The sequence below is a fragment of the Mchenga conophoros genome, linkage group LG5, assembly GCF_057382185.1.
Source record: "Mchenga conophoros isolate Kocher_MC1m ecotype Shallow Benthic linkage group LG5, M_conophoros_male_GT1.1, whole genome shotgun sequence".
Taxonomy (NCBI): domain Eukaryota; kingdom Metazoa; phylum Chordata; class Actinopteri; order Cichliformes; family Cichlidae; genus Mchenga; species Mchenga conophoros.
The window spans coordinates 21,518,389-21,536,954 of NC_140530.1; the positions used below are offsets into that span (position 1 = coordinate 21,518,389).

Consider the following 18,566-nt stretch of genomic DNA (forward strand, 5'->3'; position numbering starts at 1 on the left):
CCTTGTTTGCGAGCTCTTCTGTACAACAGCTATAAGCCCCTCCTGCTGGGGAGGTTGATGTACAAGAAATTCAAAACACATTCGAGCCACCCTTGTTTCTTTGTATTTTCTTTTCAAGGAGAGAGCTAGACTTTCTTGTAAATTTTCAACATTAATAGCAACGGTTCACTGGGTTTTTTGAAGTTTCAAAGTTTTCCTTTGGACATTGGCTCCTTTTTCGCTCATTTATGTCCAGTATTACTTGACTATTTTCAAAGAAATGCTTTTTTTGTTATATTTTCTATAGCCACTTAACACTGACCTATTCCTGCATAAGGAGGCACCTAACTCAAACAATGGACCAGTTTAGAAGTCTTAGGAAAATTAAACACAAGTTTAAATGATGAGTACTTCTAATACTGCAACTACTAAATAAATTGTTATAATTTTTACTGTTATTATTACCTTTTGGTCATTGTTTATAGTTTCCCAAAACATATGTATATATAATGCTCAGATTTACAGTTTAAAATAAAACTGCATATAAAGAAAACTAAAGTACTAAATGGGAAGGAGTAGTCTTTCATCTTCTTACTTTCAAGATATTCTAATATGCCTTATCTTAGCTCCTCCATATTTGATGACAACAGGTTAAAGGACATTTTGCACAAATGACTGAGATTAAGTTAAGATAAAAAATAAAAAAATTCCCAGCATGCATCTCTACCACAACTGGTGCGGAAAGGCAGCTATTTTAATCAGTGGAGTGGAACCAAAGTCTAACAAAACGTTAGACTTTGGTTCACAATAGAACCATGACATATATGTTATATAACATACAGCCTAACTCATATAATCTGTCAACTTTAACTTGAATACTGTGAGCATAAATATTCTGTTAAATGTGTAGAGGCTATTTTATTTGTGTTGTTATGTTATGTTGACTGGAGCCTCCATGTTTTTATAGGGGGAACTGCCCTGGCCTCTCCTCCTTAGAATGTGTGGCCTTATTTAGTTCGTTGGTCACTTATTCACACCAGTCCAAACTGGGTGATGTGTCCAAGACTGACCAAGAAATACAGTGACATATCTAACTCCTAAAGAAAAGTTTAAGCAGTCTCTTCAGTCTTTTTAAACTTTGCACTGATTGGTTCTGTTTACTAAGGTTTTTTACTCCAACACCTAGACTAGAGTTTTCTTTGTTATAAGCTAAGCTATAAAAGAAAGATTTATATTAACTGTGAAATAAGTTAAATAACTCAAAGTAAAATGAGGAAAATGTCTTTCCTATGATGGAGTATTAGGCCACATTAAGAAGAAAAATATTATTTATCACTTTGAGAATAAAATTGAAGTTTCAAGATTAAAGTTGTAATTCTATTTTGAGAAAAAGAAATCTGAATGTTACAGTTGTTGTATCAAGCAAACTGTCATGGCTGCTTTACCCTCTGCAAAACGTCTTGTGTAGTTGGGTTAATGAGATCGTACTTCAGAATCGGTTTTAGTAAGAAGGAGGTTATTTCTTAGCACATAAACAGAGTGTGGAGAGGACTTTAAGGACATTAAAAAGATGGGATAGAAAGTCAGACGGAAAACTGTGGAAGAAATTCCAAATGTATTCTCAATAATGATCAATATGATCAATAATATATATTACTAATATATTACTAATGCTCCTTCATACTTTTCTACCTGTTACCAACATTAACAGAAAAAAAGGTTTATATGAATGACTCGTATAACCTCGTATTTAATGTCTTGAAATATATATATATATATATATATATATATATATATATATATATATATATATATATATATATATATATATATATATATATCAAGATTTGCAATAACGGTAATTACTCAGTAGAAAATGTGTGGTGCCACTTTACCTTCCAACATTACTCCTTTGCACAGAATTGACAGTAAAAAAGGTATTATTTATATACTTCTTACTGTCTTAGTGCTTTCTACCAAGCATCTTAGTCCTTTCAATGTAAAGAATGCAACAACACCAGCTTGTAGCTCTGCATGCACCTGTCTCTTCATGATACAAACCAAAAGTGAAAGTAATGTGAACACTTCTTACACTGCGCTAAAGTAACAAATACTTCACATTGGCAACCTGTTTAAATGCAATAATTTTGAAGCATTATGAATGAAAGCTAACTCCATGTTTAAGTGAAAAGAAATGAGATTAGCAAGGCTATCTGCTTTTTTTAATGGTAATAGCAGAAACTGAAAAACATAAACACAGCACAAGTTTTAAAGTGTTCAAACTTGCATGGACAGGGACAAGCAGAGTTCGGTTACACGGGTGGTGATATGCCTCACTGTTCACTCACTCTTTATTAACTGGTTCTTAAACAAAGAGAAGATGTTATCTTAAACTGGAAATTTCTGATTATTGCAGTGCATTGAAAAACAAATCGGACAAAAAATGAAATGGTAAATGCAGAAAGGCTTGAAAACTTCAGTGCCATTGTCTCACAGTGACAAAGCAAAAACACTGATATACGTTTTCTTTTCTTTTTTTTCTTCTTTTTTTTCTTCTCAAGAGACAGACACGGTTTTGAGTTTAGTTAAGCATTATGTGGTCAAACCAGTTGAGCTGCTGTGCAAGGTGTGTGCCATTGTGTTCCTCCTTGAATAATTCTCACTCAATGGGCTGCATTAGAGTGGATGAAAGACATGCAAGTAGGTGTTAAACTTGTTTATCTAGGCACAGTATACCAAAAACAGCAACACAAGGAATTTTTGACAAAGGCACAGAGAACACATTATCAAGTGCTGTCCAAAAAAACAGAACAAAAAACCCAAATAGGAACTGTTAACTGTTAAAGTAACACTCTGTGTGCTGTTTAAGAATACTTTAGTCTTATGAAGGTTGAACCTTGTTCTGATTTAAAAAAAAAACAACAACAAAAAACCCCAGAAAAAAACCTCCTTGTGGACTTTGAACTTTGTCGTTTGTGTTGGTTACACTGTAATCAAGAATTCGGAGCAGGAAGTTTTAGGATTATGCGCATTGCTGAGTCTCGGTTGCAGACAGGAACAGAAAGAAAGAGAGGCAGGGAGAGAGAGGGAGGGACTTGTCTTGATTCAGTACAATGACGTGCGGTGTGGTGCAATTTTCACATGACTCAAGCACTTGTGGGATACTTTGGTAAGGTGTGGAGCTGAACACCCAGTAGAAATGCACACTTTGGAGTGGATTACAACACGAGATTTTAAAGAAAGTAAGACTATTTCTCTATTAGATTACTAATTTTGCTGTAGTTTTATGTCATTATACTCCTGTCTTATCTAATGTCATACTACAGTGTTCTTATTTTTCATGTTTGAATGCGTTTTAAGCAAGGACTATTGAGTTAACAGCGAACACTGTAATGGATTTGTTAACAACACAAAGATTGCCAATGCCAGTCAAGTTGCTAGATCTAAATTGTATTGATTAAGTTATTCTGTTAAACAAAATAACTTATTTTTTTTTATCTCTTTTTGACTAGACCATAAATAAATGTGAAACACATATTCATATATGTGGGTTTATAGTTTATCTCAGTGCCTCACTCCCTTCCTTGTACAAATAGAGTTTCTATGTGTATAACTTCCAATCTCTAACCCAGCTGATGATCAGGAAGCAGCCAAATTACTCGCTTAACAAGGTTTGAATGTTGCCCTCAGAGAAATATGCGTAGAAGAATGCTGTAGGACTGCTGCAGATACCTAAAGAAGAATGTTGGCTCTTGGATGGTCCTTCTGGTGTATTTTACTGAGTCTACACATGCCACTTCATGGCTTGGAGATTTTTGAACATGACAGCCACAAAGTCATTTGCTCACAGGTACTATAATTTACAGTGCTTAAATACACCGACAATGGCATGCCCTGTACATAAAACACAGTTTTCATTGATAGTTTATCATTATGTCCCTGAACATTTTCATTTCCTGTTTCACCAATCAAGTTATCTGTTCTTAAACATTTAATTAAAAGCAGACAAAAGGTTATATGATCAGAGTGTTTTATGTTTTATAACATAGTCATCAGAACTGCAAATATTGCCACCCAGGCTCATTCAGTAACAAGTCAAATGTTTTTCCTCCAATTTTTTTTCTCCTTAAAGGGTCTCTCTAAATGCAAGATGAAAGATGAGATGCCTGTTAATCCCAGCAAAAACACTGTGGATGTTCAGACACTAAAACCAGATTTTAAGCTCTGCTGTACGAACAAGACAGCATGTGCATTATGTTTGGTGATAGACATAGAGTTTAACATCGATCCAGATGAAGACACGGAGGATCAAGGCTCCTCTGGCTCAGAAATGGAAGAATACAGAGAAGACAAGATCACTTCACAAGGTATTTGAAATCCACTTATAAGTTCAAACATCAGCCTTGTATTAAAACAAAAGGAAACTGTAACGTGCCTTTTTATGTGATGCAATTTTTAAACTTTTGTCTTGGTTGAAGGAAAGCCACTACAGTGAGCAATGACTCTTATTTACTTGAAAGTCAGAGTTACTTGCTGCGATATACAAGCAGATGTGTTTTGGAAGCCATCCAAGTGAGATGTAGAAGAACATGTCCTGGCATGTTGGGAATCATCACTGGAATAATGAATGAGCAAACATGGAGTTTATTTGTGAAATGGTTTGTGTGAAATGAACACGTGTTTTGCTAACAAAACAACAATTTAGCTCACAATAAAAATCAGTTACATCTGATTTGCTTTTTCATAAGTCAATCTGAAGAAGCAGAGGTTTGTTGCAACGCTGTCATAGATAACAGTGGCACAAGTGAAAACCACTAGCTTCAGTTACTAATGGTTAGTAATACAATATAAGTCAAGCGTCTTGACAGATAAGACTACTGGCTTATTGTGGAAATGAAGTTTCAATTCTTTCTTATCCACACCTTCGTTTGTTTCTGTGTTACCACAGGGTCATTGACAGTATGTTATTGCACAGAAGCGTCCATGCCAAAGTGCAAGAAGGTGGTGTTTACAGTGAATAATGAAGCTCTTACTCAACAAAACCAGCTAAAGGTATTGTAAACCCCATGTACTTTGCACTGCCATTACTGCCTCACTTCCAGCATACTTGTCTCGTTAACGCTGATCTGTATGTGACTTCTACAGATCTCAGTGGTGATTACTCAGTCAGATGGCTTTCCCTTTGAAATCTCCCTGATTGTCCGTAGCTCAAGTATAACTGAAAGGGTTGCTGCTCCTTCTTTTAATGAAGGTGTGTATTTTTAATTACGTTTGAACTATAAAGCTACAGCTTATTACACATCTGGCAACAGTGACATATATACCTGTTTGTTCTCAGTGTGCTCCCAGGAACTGCAGAAAACTTTACCAGAGTGTCAAGGTAAAACACACAATCAAACAATGTCCCTGTGCATTAAAGCAAAAAACAACAAAAAGAGAGAGAGAGAGAGAGAGAGAGAGAGAGAGAGAGAGAGAGAGAGAGAGAGAAAACATACCTAATAACTGACACTGATTTCCTCTTTTCAGTGCCCAAATTCACATTTGCAGTAAACTCAAAGATGAATCAAGTGGAGCTGCAGCTTGAAGACGGGAATAAGATCCCCCCCTCGATGTGCATCCAGTACGAGCAGAAAGGAAGGTGTCAGGTTAGTGATATCAGTGCCTTAATTTCATGACATTTATAGTTTGTCATTTATATTCTGTACAAAGGTTGGAAAGGGTTTGACTTTTTTTTTTAGTAAAAGAAGCAAAAACACCATTCCAAGTAAAACTGTAGCATTAAAATTTCACTTTATTTCAAATTATTAGAACGCATCAGAGGAGAAATTACTCATCATGTGGAGTTTTTCATGATATTATATAAACACGAATAAGTATACAATCATAATATTCGATGGCTGGTGTAGGTGAAGCTAATTTTATTACTTTTAGTGTGTGTGAAGAAGGTATTTAGTTTAAGGAATAATTCGAGAATTTGAGGAGGAAATGCTTTCACTGCTTTATTAAATGCACTGCAAATAATAATAAGTAATCATTAACACTGCAAAGTAACTACCTGATAAACATAACCTGATAAATGTAGTGAATATTGTCTTCCTCTGCCCACAAAAGTAGCTGGGCAATTAGGCAAATTGTACTAAAGTTGTACTACTCTTCGCTGAAGCCATTTTAAATGTTACTCTGCAGAGTTGGAACAGGATGACCATACCACTGTACTCCGTAACCCGCTGCATGTGTCTCCAGGTATCATCAGCTCTTTTACATGATTTCTCCTGGCTAATATCAGCAGTCTTGTGTCCCATGCAGACTTATATGACTATCATATTCACATATTCACATGTCCTATAGCTGTGGTACGAGGATGGACAAAGGTCTACACGGTCACTACAATGCCCCTTCAATAAATCTGGTGAGAAAATTTGAGCAATGTGTATTTATTTAATTGGGATGATTACCTCCTTGAAATGTAGACATCATAACTCACTATGTGTCTCCCCTAGATTCTCTAAATGAATCACAAAAGAACATATGGGAAAATATCACCGTGTCAAAGCCCCATGTACAAATGACCAGCTTTGGAGAAATGTTATCCTGGAACGTGTCTGCACCTTGCAGGCTGGATGGTAAAGTGTGGCTGCTTAAGAAACACAGTCGAAGCAGGAGTGCCTTCAGCCAACAGCTGGAAAATGGCACTGCATGGAAACAAAACATCAAGGGACTCTGGGTAAGAAGTGATACAGCCTAGTGAGGCGTGCACTCCTCTTTTTCAGACTCTTCACTATTACTATCTATCTATCTATCTATCTATCTATCTATCTATCTATCTATCTATCTATCTATCTATCTATCTATCTATCTATCTATCTATCTATCTATCTATCTATCTATCTATCTGTTTTCAAGACCACCTGAAAATGGTAAAAAAAAAAATCATATTTTACATGGTTGGATCTTAACAAGGTTCCATGTAGAGCTTCAACATCCAACAAGAAGAAAGACAAAACATTTTTTGGAGCACGCAATTTATTGAAAACAGTGCTGAAACAACTCAGACAATTATGGCGCCCCTTCCACTGTGGCTTGTAGAAAACATCTCAGGTGGGATCTGCTTGTCATGCCAGTAACGTTGGAATCAAGGTTACATTTTTTCTCATCAGAGAATAAAACTTTCTTCCACCTTTCAATGTCCCGTGTTTGGTCCAAACGGTCAGGTATATGGATTTCAAGAGACTCTTTTTGCGACCCTGCTTATGCAGTTCAGCAACCTGACGACACTCAAAAAGGGAACATTTTTTTGCTTTTGCCTTCAGAACACCGTGACAGTGTGATTACCTGACAGAATTTGACAATGAATCAATTTTTCTTTGACAGATTTGGCCTTTTGATCAGCTGTAAAACAGCCTGTTTCAGTTTCAGCGTTGTTTTCAAAAAACTACATGCTCAAAAATGTTTTGTCTCACTCCCATTTCTTCTTGTTGCATATTGAAGCGCTACTTGGAACCTTGTTAAGATCCAATCATGCAAAATTTTTTTTGCCATTTTTGCAAGTGGTCTTAAACTTTTGATCGGGATTGTATGCACTATATCAGTTTGTTCCAGCTCTTAATTGAAAATAAAGGACATTTGCAACGAGTGAAGTACCAATATTAGTATCAATGTATCTGTATTAGACAAAAATAAAATAAAACAGTGTCTAGCTGAACACCCTATTTTATAAACTAATAGGATTTGCAATTGTTTCATCAGGTGAACACATTTGTGTTTGAAAATGTACCCCTCCGGCCCTTGCCGTGTTTGATGGTAAAGTATTCCAAAATGTATAGACTTAGTCATACCTGATTCCTGAACAGAGGTAACTCCTTTGTTTTTATTTGTTTGTGCAGATGAGAGTAAAGGGAATGGAACATGACCTAGGTCCATTTTGTTTTGATGACAATGGTAGGTACATGCCACATTTTAAAAATTGTAAAAGAATAGCATTCTTCTATTTTCTGAAAAGGGATTTTATTTTTTCCTAGTTGCAGCTGGCAGGTGGCGCTGGAGTCTCCTAGCCACTGCTGTTATGCTGCTGGCTTTCATTACTGTGCTGTTGTTATGGTCCTTTCATAAATCTATCAAGGGTAAGTTTGAAAATTTCCTTTTCTTTTTCGCGTTAGTAGTCTAACAATAACATCGCGTATTCACGGTGCAGCGAATCAGTTATTTGTGAAGAGATAAATATCCATGTAGTGATAAATCCAGTGATTTAAATTTACCTGTTCTTACTTTTATAGGATGGGTGTGGAGCTGGCAACACGGTGGGATAGTAAAAAGTGAGTTTTTTTTCTCTACTTTCACTAAAACACACAAACACATACACCCACAACAATACAATTCTAACTTACTTTTCTCTAAAGTTTGTAAGATGCGTCATGTTGTCCTGCTGAGCCCCCCAGACGTGGATGATGCCACTTCTAAGTTGGTGTGTCAGATCGGGTCCAACCTCAGCGACAAGGGCTTCAGTGTGTCTGTCGACCAGTGGAGCAGGAGGGAGCAGTGTAATTGGGGGCCTCTGCCATGGCTGCATTCACAGCTGCTGGAGCTTAACAGCCTGGGTGGCCGAGTTCTGCTGGTTCTGACACGTAGAGCCTTGGAGAGAACCGAAGAATGGATGCACTGGAACAAAGATATTATCAACGAAAGCATGGGGAACAAAGAAAATGATCTACCAAAGCTGTGGTCACCGTATTCTGATTTGTTCACAGCCTCCCTGTCCCTAATTCAAGCTGACAAGCTCCTTGATAGAGCTGGTAAACGTTTCGTTCTGGTGAAATTTGATTCCCACCCAAGAGAGACTCACACCAGAGACAGGTGTTTACCAGAGCTTCTTCAGGGGCTGCCACTGTTTAGTCTTCCCTCTCAGAATCAGTCTCTCCTAGCTGAGCTAACTGTGACAAAGACAGAGAGAGGATCATATGGAGGAAGGTGAGGTACTCCAATGGCTAAAAAGGGACCAAGACCAGCAAGAGGGCATCATCGTGTAAATCTTTTAAATCACCCAAATGTACTTTAATAAGCTGTATTGCTTTTTTGTGTACATGAAGAATATGTTCATCAGAGTTGGCTGCCATGAAGATGATATGCTAATGAAGAATAAGACTCCCGACTCAGTGATAAGTGATACAAATACAGTCAACAAATTCCATACAGAGACCATAACCAATAATCTGTTGTTCTAAATCTCCACATACCTTCAAGCCTTATTTTATTTTATTTTTTAAATCTGCTTAAGCAGAAGCAGCTGCTGTACCAGGACAGTGTATACAAACTGACAGTATAAACTAAGTCCTGACATGTCTTGAGATGATCATCTCTGTACACAAAGACAACGGCAAAAAAATCTGGATGATCTATTCATTTTGGTCTTTTAGGGGATTTTTTGAAAGCAAGAACGATTATAGTCTTATTGTCAAAGCTGCAAAACTGTAACTCCTACAGACTAAAAATAACCGTGCACGGAAGCCTGTCCACACCTGTCTATAACTATATTTGCCTCTGTTTTTGTTTTTTTGTTTGGTTTAAAAGCTAAAACACATCGAGTTATGATTGGTCTTTGGAAGGACAGCGGCTCTTATTGGGCCAGTGTAAGGACTTACTGAAGTACTTGTTATAAGTATTACCACATTCCGTAAGAGCGGTGTCTTGGGACGGATATGTGCTCCGCCCGCGCGGGAGGTGTGAGTTATCTCTACAACCGAACACAATGTAGCCAACAGCCGGGTCATGTGTCAAGCGGGTCTGTCTTGGATTCACTTCTTTTAAAGTTTTCTGCCCGTTTCACCCTATAGCAGCGCGAAGGTAACGAATACTTTTCATTTCAGAGTCAGTTTGTTGCTGGTCGTGTTGCTTGTTTTAGTGTCAGATTTTCTGTCGGCTGATATGTTTGTTTTTTTCAACGTGAAACATGAAGAACCAGAGACTGGCATCAAGGCTACTTTATATTTAGAAGCACGGTAACCGAGTACGTCCGGTTTCTTTTGGTTTTGTTTGTTTGTTTATGTTAATGTTCGTTTTTATATTGAACCAAACAGTGGTGGAACAAATAAATTAACTAAGAATATTTTAGAAGTTAATATCCTTTATATGGAAAATCCTAATTAGGGTGTGTTAAGCAATGTATTCTGTTACCCCAGCCAATACTGGAGGTTTCCATTTTTAGACTTTTCGGGAAGTAAAACAAAATTTATTAGCTTTATAGCAACTTAATAATTTCTGCTCAAGTGTGGTGCATAATTTGCTACAGCTGCAGATAATATTGAGTACAATGTAAACAATGTAACCACTCTACTGGGCAAACTAGGTGATGACATCATTTCTAAATTACCACAAGCCTCTTTTTTTCAGCATTTAGTTCAATAAAAAAAATCAATCAATCAATAAAAAACAGTCAGAACATATAAGACAACAAATACCTTTGATATGATATATCTGTGATGTTCCAGTAACTGTTGATAATAGCAGTTAATTGATATAGCTTTCAGAACTGTAATAGTATTTTTGTGTATTTTTAAGCAACCTTTGTTTATATGTAAAACTTTAATATATAAAACCTGTGTCAAAACAAAACAAAAACGTTTGTGTTATGTGTGAAATATTGTGAAGCAGTGTTGGAGACCATTAAATATAATTGTGGAAAATAACTGATATTGTCATGAAGTAAACAGATAAATCTCACTTTATCTCTACTAACACAAGCACCATTTCGTAAAGACATGGTATTTTGGAGCAAATTCATAGTTTCATCTTCTGGCCAGATGGGCATGAAGAGTCTCCACAGAAACCTGCTTCAGGGTGTTTGTCTATGGAGTCTGCTGGCTGTTCAGGTGAGCAGTTGTCCAGATAGCTGCAGTTTGTGTTCAGGGCCAGAAAATGACCAGTGTGAGGAATGCAGAGATGGATGGACACTCCATAATAAGATCTGTGTAGGTACTGTATACAGAGCTTCTTTCTGGAGTCAAGACATTATCACTTATATATTTAATTTTTTTAAAAAGGTGTTTTTACATTTTTAAATGTTATGTTTTAGACATCGATGAGTGTGGCACACAGCTGGGTAACTGTCCTCCAAACAGTTACTGCTTTAATACAGAAGGATCCTTTGAGTGCAGAGGTCAGTGCCTTAGAGTTGGTGTTAAAGAAACTATGTTGGATACTCATGCAGAAAATTAAGAATTGGACCTATTGTTCACTTGTTTGCTTATTATTTGCAGCAGCTTAAGAATGCAATGCAGGCAGTGGATTAAAAAAAGGAAATGACCCCTCTTTTCTCAGGCTGCGACGTGGCCTGTGTGGGCTGCTTGGGTAGCGGACCAGCACACTGCAGGAAATGTGCTTCTGGGTACAGACTGACAGGATCCAAGTGTTTGGGTAAATACAAGAGAATAGTTTGTGCATGATATATGCATGAGTTCCAAAAATGCTGGAACACTGTAAAACTGGCCTGTGCCATATTGTGTTGTAATAAAATACCTGGTATGATTCTTTCTCACAATATAAAAGTGTTTTTGCAATATTGTTACCTTAAAAATAGCACAAAATGCACAAAAATGAGACAAGCTCAGGTGTGTTTGAAGAAAGAGCTTGTATGTCAGCCTCCAGTGAAAAGAGTACACTGAAAAAATATGCAAGAAAATTGTTCCCATTAGAGGTCAAAACAACAAAACTTGAGGCAAAAACACCATTGAGTGCAACCAGGCTATGAAGGAGGAGATACTAGTAGATGATTAAATGTGAACCAAAAGCAAACCAATGACTCAGTAAAGCATCACTAGCTATATGTACTAGTTTCACTCTATATGACAGACAGAGCAAAAAGTAGGTGAAAAATAATGATGCAGGTACATGGTGGAAAAGTAGAGCTCCAAAGTTCTAGCTGCTTAAAAAGTCTGACCATTCTGTTGCTATTGTTTTGCTCAGATATAGATGAATGCAGTGACCGTGTGCTTGCCTGCCATGGTCTCGATGAGATTTGTACCAACACAGAAGGATCTTTCCGTTGTGACTGCGCTGAAGGATTCATCCGCATGGACAGTGTTTGCGTGAAAAAGCAGTTGCCTCGTGAGTGCCACCTAATGTTAACCATGGACACTTACAAATACATGAACAGAAAATTTGCTCAAAGGAAACCAAACTGAATTCTTCTTTTCTCCCACCCTTCTGCAGATTTTGAGGAGAAAGGTCTATTTGAGGATATCCAGGATGATGAGGTGGAGATACTGAAGCAGATGTTTTTTGGGGTGGTCCTTTGTGCTCTGGCAACACTTGCAGCAAAGGGAGATTTGGTCTACACATCTGTGTTTATGGGAGCATTGGCAGCCATGGCGGGTTACTGGCTTTCTGATCGAGGCGACCGATTGTTAAACAGCTTTGTAAAGGGACATTAGAGTTGCAGACTTTTGCAAAGAGAACTTTACAGGAAATGGACAAACCAATGCGCTGCTGCTTAGAGTGGCCATGGAGTTTTGCATTATTTTGTATTGTGTGGAATATAATATGTGCTTTTAAAAATGTCTTGTTTGTTAAAGTGTATAAACTATTACTTTAAGTTTATGCTGCTTATAAAATTTTTTGATTCAGGAGGGTGACATTTAGTGTGCATTATCTTCTGCAAGTCTGCAGATTTTTCTCAGACTCATGGATTTAAATTGTTTTTCCATAAGTCAGTGTGTGATATCATGGTCCTTATGGAGTACGGAAAAGAAAATATATTTGTGCAGTGAGATTACAAAAGGTTGATTCAGTTAAGCAGCTAAAGAGTTGAAGTGCATTTGGTGGTATCTAACATCGTCTTATTTCGTAGAATAAAATTACAGATGTCTTGAATTCTATGTGCACATTGCAGTTTTAGTGAGTTTGATTACGGAGATTCAAGTAAAACCTGTTAAATCTTTAAAAGTATTGGCACAGGCACCCAGGAAAAACTGACTTTCAGGGTCTCAAGTATCTTTCTCACAAGGACATTAATGAAGCTGCAGACATCTAAATACCACGGTGAATGTTGTCTCACTTTACACAAGTAAGAGCCAAAGAATCCAAACTAAAGATCTAAACAAAGGGGGGAGAAGGTATCTTAGCAGAAGGCTTAGGAAGAAAGTCATGTGTTTAGATTATTATATATATCAAACAAACACATTAATGTTGTGCTCCTGCAGCAGTCCAAGGTAATGACCATGGCCAGTTTTCCATATAAAATGCTGCTGTTATTTGTATGTACTGCATTAGAAATGACCAACGATTGGGGGTTTTTTTCTCTGTATTTGGAGCAGCCAAAATACAATGAGAGGATGCTTTCACCACCCTTTTTTTTTTTTTTAGGTACACCTGTTCAGCTGCCGTTTATGCAAATATATAGTTGGCTAATGATTTAAGTGACTTTGACTATGTCAAGGTTGTTGTTGCCAGACAGCCTGGTCTCAGTATTTCACAAACTGGTGATCTATTTAAAATTTCCCAACATAACCATCTTTATAGTTTACAGACGATGGTCCAAGGCATGTGGACCCCAGCTCAGCAGCCAGACCCTGAACTTTAACATGTAGCAAAAGCAGCGATGAGCAGTTAGGCTGCTGCCTCCATTTCTACCTGTTCATGTTTCTGAAGTCAAAGTCTCTCTGTGCTGGTTTTCATCTTTGCTTTTTGCTGTCAGCACAAACTAAAGGAAAGATTATGTGTCCTCATTAGGATCCTGATTTGTGTTGGTGTATGGAAATTTGTAGTAAAGCTGTTATGTTCAATGCTTTCCATGTGCACATTTTTCAAGGTATAAATGCTCAAATAAATACTTTACATACAGTTATTCTGAATCAGTCATCTTCAGTGAGCATTAAATCAGGTTTTAACTTAAAGAAGGTAGACAAAGTTTATGTATAAAGTAGCAACTGTTTAAGTGATTTTAGTTGAAAAATCACAAACGCAGACAGAAAGAAAGTCACCTTTATTTGATGGATATAAACAAGCTGGCCAACACTCAATAGTAATATTCTGATACAGCACATACAATAGCAAACTGGGGCACTGAGGACAGCCTCCTATAGTTTTTATAAAACAAAACATTACAGAGTATCCATGCTTTTTTTTTCCCCCAAACTTACTCAATCTCACTTTTTTTTTTTAATTTAGGGACTTTCTCTTTATAAAGTTGTTGTTGTTTTTGTTCAGTTTTTTTTAAATAGTTTTATCTTGTGCATTCACACAACAACATACACGCACTCATAAACAAATAAATTGCAGTTATGCACGCACACATCCCTCTTTTCTGAATGCATTTACACCAGCAACTCCAAGAACATGCTGCACTCTCACAGAACTGCACAGGCTGTCTACTAAGGGGACACAGTAAGTGAGACACACATCACTCTCAAACACAACATCACACCGTCACAATGCACGATGCAGATGCAATTAATGTATGAGGAATGATGCTTTATGGGAGATTAGCTCACGTTCACACGAATAATCATTCAGCATGCTGGACACACATTTAGTTTGCTCCTTGGTTTTTACTGTACACCTCAAAACATTTACCTATACAAATAGTACAGTCTCAAACTGGCATGTTCAGTGCACCGAAAAAATAGAAAAAATAAAGCTAACTTAAATACAAAAAAATGAATAATAAAAAAGTAAACATAATATTTGTTCCGTTAAACAAAAGCGTTTCTGGCATTGGTCACAGTGATTTGTTTAATCCAAAGTTTTCAGTGATTTGCAGTAAAACAAAAACAACCTGTTTACAAAAATTACTGGTGACTTTTCAAGTCTTTCTACACATCTGTTTCTAGGCACCGATGAAGCCTTGCCTTCTCAAATCTGCCACGCGCAATGTCAGATTACTCTTGCGTCTAAGCTCAGGAAACCAGTCCCAGCCTCTAAGCCTTGGTGTCGCCGAAACCTTTTTTTGACGCAACAGTAGAGAAATCGCTCTGCATAGAGAACAGGAGATTATCCTTACATCATCGCTTTCAGTTGGCACATTATGTAAAAATCGACATGCATGGGCACAATTGAAATGTCGTCTACCATGTAAATCATATGTTACTATTTCATGGTAGGAGAACTCCCTACTTCAAGTATTCAGTAGATAAGGACCTGAAAATAGAGGATTCATACTTCATCCCCCTCTCGGTGTAGTGAGAGGATTGTTGCTCCTCTGTCTGTTTGCATTGTCTTCCCTTTTGTTTTTTTTAAACATCCAAGTCAGGATTTATCTTAACATTTGTAAACACAAACAGCAAGGTTTCACACGGTCTGTTGGTTCTTGGTCAGTGGATCAGAGCCGTAACGGTGGGAAGCAGACACATAAAAGATGATGCACAGATCACCTTGGAGTGATGAGTAAATGGAAAGACATTTATATACAACAACCAACACTTGGCCATAAAAGGGAGACACACAGGCACTATGAGGGTTAGAGAGAGGAACTGGGGATTGTAACAGTCTACTTCATTTTTCCACTATACTGTAACAATTTGTGTGCGCGTGTGTTTTTTTTTTCTACTCGGTTAGCTGTCACAGTCACATACATCATCACTTCGGCTTACGAGACAACAACAACGACAAACACACGAAGGAAATGCATCCAGACAGAGTCACTCAAACCTCCGGTTGGGTGATAACTGTGATAGTCCTCTCACAAGTGCAAGCTTCTGACTGCTGAGTTCAGCAGACATAATCTCAATGCTACCTGTGCGAGCTGCAAAATTAAAAAAATAAATAAAGTCGCTGTTCAAAGTCGTCACCACAGGCAAAGTGGTCTTCAACTGAGTTGTTTTTCACATTAAGAAAGGAATGTAATAATGTCACCTTTTCTAAACTTCTAGATAGATTTGGATACACTTCTTTGTTTCCCATAAACTGTCCTAAAGCTCTTAATTTTTTTTTATTTGGGCTGTCCTGTATTTTCAGACAGGGAATGTTAAATTTGCTGCTGAGGGGGGTTTTCATATACAGTACAAATCAGAGGAAAATCACACCGCTCAACGCTCTAAATAAGACATTTCTCAGACCTCCAGCCAGATAGAAAAATAACCATGAAGAAAAAAGAAACATATATATATTATATATATATATTTATATAGTATCTTGTCAGTTTGAAATGATTTTCTGACCACATATAGACACACTCTATAGATTTCTCTCTATATGTATAATATATTCATATCTATCATATGTGTACAGTTTTTACGAGGCACAGGCCACCTTGTTGAGAAGGAGAAAACAAGTCACTATGTTTGGGGAGGTCACACAAACTACTGCTGGAAGAGTACAAGGGAGAGGGGAGCAGGAGCATACTCTAGGTCAGACACTGGTGTGTCAGTGGCTCCAATAGACCTGCAGGATAAACATCTATTGGACACTGCCTTCTCTTTATAGTCTAGAATGATGCTTATAGTAGCAGTATTTGCTGAGGGACCTAGCCTCTGTTTGTGGATCACAAACCCCATTTGTCAAATCATATGTACAAAGAACTCCTTTACAGTTGTTTATGAAGCCCATTGTGGGATCAAGTCCCTTTACTGTAAAAGGACTAAAAGATGCTCTTTACCAGGTCTTCTCACACCGTTTAGTTTGAGCACCAGCAGAAGCACCATTAGTAAAAATTCCTGCAACACAGAGGAGGTGCATAGGTGCATAGTCTCAGAAATAATCTAAATAATCTGATCAATATATTCTGACCACTCCCTTGGCTGCTGTGATTGGACAATTAAATCATTTTGACTTGATTTAAGTAAGGATGGGAATGCATTCACTCTATGTTTACATCTGCATAGTTTATTTCTTTTTTTGACTACTTTTGATTAAAATGAGGTAAGATGAAGATAAAATCCAGTGCAGCCACAGCCTTAAGGCTAAAACTAGCCAGAGAACTGGAAGGCCCTGCTTGCACAGCCACAGAGACCTCTTGATGTTGCAGGCAAGGCTCAAGCCTGTCATCAGTCAGATCAAAGCTCTTCGTTTTACCAACAAGAAATGACAAAAGAAACCCTAAAACCACTTAATCTGGACTGTGTGGAACATGCTAGTAAAGGGACACCACGTCACGTTTAGAAATGCTGAAGAAACACATGGCAGGTAAAAAGGTTAAAAAAAGAAAAAGAAAGGAAGAAGTCACTGCGTGCCACGGAGGGAAAATATAGCTCAGCAAAACAATCTGATGATTACAACACGCCGAAGGTCATGACAGCCAGGCAGAGGGGTCAGATGTCACCAGGTGAGTCAGGAGGGCAGTGAGGATTGAAAAACCATGACAAGAGTCAGGCGGAGGAGCCAACCAGAGCCAGAGTAGTCAGTTAGGCAGGTGAAACAGTCAGCAAGACAACCATGATCTTGAACCAGTCAAAGGAAGAAGGAGGAAGGAAGAAATACTGGGCTGACAGACGGTCATGAGATCTCTGCTGGGTGGATCAAGAGAGCGCCGTTGGCCTGAACTTGTGACAGACAGGTGAGTTGATCTCGGTGTAACCTCTGATACAGTGCTCCCGTGTTAATCACATGTCCAAGCAACAATTAGACACACACAGAACATCTCTTTCTCCATATCGTTCTCTCTCCTTCCATTTCAGTTGTGAATATCTAATGTTGTGTGAAGTGGAGTGCGTCTTGTCCTGTTCACACCAAGAAGAGCTCCCACATCACCTTAAACAGAACATGAAGGAGACAGTGGAAGTTTCAGTTTGGAAAGATTTTTCTTTTAGTGTAATTAATATAATGTTCACTACAGCATGTCTATGCGTGTCCAGATGGGTGAAATACCTGCTCAGCTGTCAGTCTCTATGCATGACCTGCACACCTGAGTTCCCCCTCCTCTTCCTGGGAAAAAAAGGTCCCGTTGCTGGGTACTGATTGAGTGGAGGTAATAAATATTTAGTTGGGTAGTGTTACAACATCATGGCATGGCTGTGCTCCTCCAGTAGTGACTGAATCATCTGAATGTGAGAAAAAAAAATACAAAGATATATAAAGATAAAAATATAAATCTGACAAACATGCTGAGATTTTTACAAAACACCACAGACTCCGCTGGCAAAGAAGTAAAATTAAGAAAGTCTTAAATATTTCTCACCCCTCAAAACAACATTAGAGCTTTGGTTGTCACAGCAAGGATTATGCCCAAATGCCCTCCTCGTCATCCTGTCGTTGGCAGCGTTATGCATGAGGAGAAGAAAGCAGCAGAAGCTGTTATGTTGCTTTTATTCAAAGCAGCATTGAGAACTGGAGGGACTGAAACTGTGTCTTATTTATTGAGACCAACATCTGGTGACTGGAGCGATGTCAGCGGTTAATTCTTTGTTCGCTTAATGTCACAACTATTTCTCTACAACAGAATTTTAACATTGCATCTATTGTCCAACTACTGTGCTACTGTGTATTTGACAGTCTGTCAAAGCAAACTTCTAACCATCATGGCTGAGATTATCACAGATATCTGTGTCACATGCAAGTACAGTATGTAGCTTGTGGCATTTATTGGTCACAGTTATTAGATTAACTGAGTTTTAAGACATTTTTACTTTTCCATATCAAAAAGACGTCAGTGCTGACCTTTGAAA

The 18,566-nt window shown here is 37.8% G+C and overlaps 3 protein-coding genes across 10 annotated transcripts in view; 2 read left to right on the forward strand and 1 right to left on the reverse strand.

Moving 5' to 3' along the window:
* The first annotated feature begins 2,566 nt into the window (after nt 1–2,566).
* LOC146574486 (uncharacterized) lies at nt 2,567–10,590 on the forward strand. Its single transcript, XM_085274176.1, has 15 exons — nt 2,567–3,221; nt 3,670–3,829; nt 4,112–4,346; nt 4,928–5,031; nt 5,125–5,230; nt 5,318–5,359; nt 5,506–5,624; nt 6,166–6,222; nt 6,328–6,388; nt 6,480–6,703; nt 7,726–7,779; nt 7,863–7,917; nt 7,998–8,099; nt 8,253–8,291; nt 8,376–10,590. The coding sequence occupies exons 2-15, from the start codon at nt 3,722–3,724 to the stop codon at nt 8,945–8,947; spliced, it is 1,878 nt and encodes a 625-aa protein (XP_085130302.1). The 5' UTR covers nt 2,567–3,221; nt 3,670–3,721; the 3' UTR covers nt 8,948–10,590.
* Nucleotides 9,687–14,473, forward strand: creld1a (CRELD disulfide isomerase 1a). Of its 2 annotated transcripts, none has more exons than XM_085274179.1 (6): nt 9,687–9,816; nt 10,773–10,944; nt 11,045–11,128; nt 11,290–11,385; nt 11,935–12,075; nt 12,181–14,473. In XM_085274179.1, the coding sequence occupies exons 2-6, from the start codon at nt 10,773–10,775 to the stop codon at nt 12,399–12,401; spliced, it is 714 nt and encodes a 237-aa protein (XP_085130305.1). In that variant the 5' UTR covers nt 9,687–9,816; the 3' UTR covers nt 12,402–14,473. The 2 variants fall into 2 exon arrangements, with proteins under 2 accessions (XP_085130305.1, XP_085130303.1); XM_085274177.1 differs by lacking the exon at nt 9,687–9,816 and adding an exon at nt 9,858–9,979.
* Nucleotides 14,474–17,773: 3,300 nt separating this feature from the next.
* erc2 (ELKS/RAB6-interacting/CAST family member 2) overlaps nt 17,774–18,566 on the reverse strand; it is a 45,867-nt gene continuing 45,074 nt past the window's right edge. For all 7 annotated transcript variants that reach the window (XM_085274169.1, XM_085274172.1, XM_085274170.1 and 4 more), the window contains 2 exons: nt 18,080–18,147; nt 17,774–17,942 (listed from right to left, as the gene is read on the reverse strand). In XM_085274169.1, the coding sequence (XP_085130295.1) occupies nt 18,121–18,147 (27 nt within the window). In that variant the 3' untranslated portion in view covers nt 17,774–17,942; nt 18,080–18,120. The remainder of the gene's footprint in view (nt 17,943–18,079; nt 18,148–18,566) is intronic.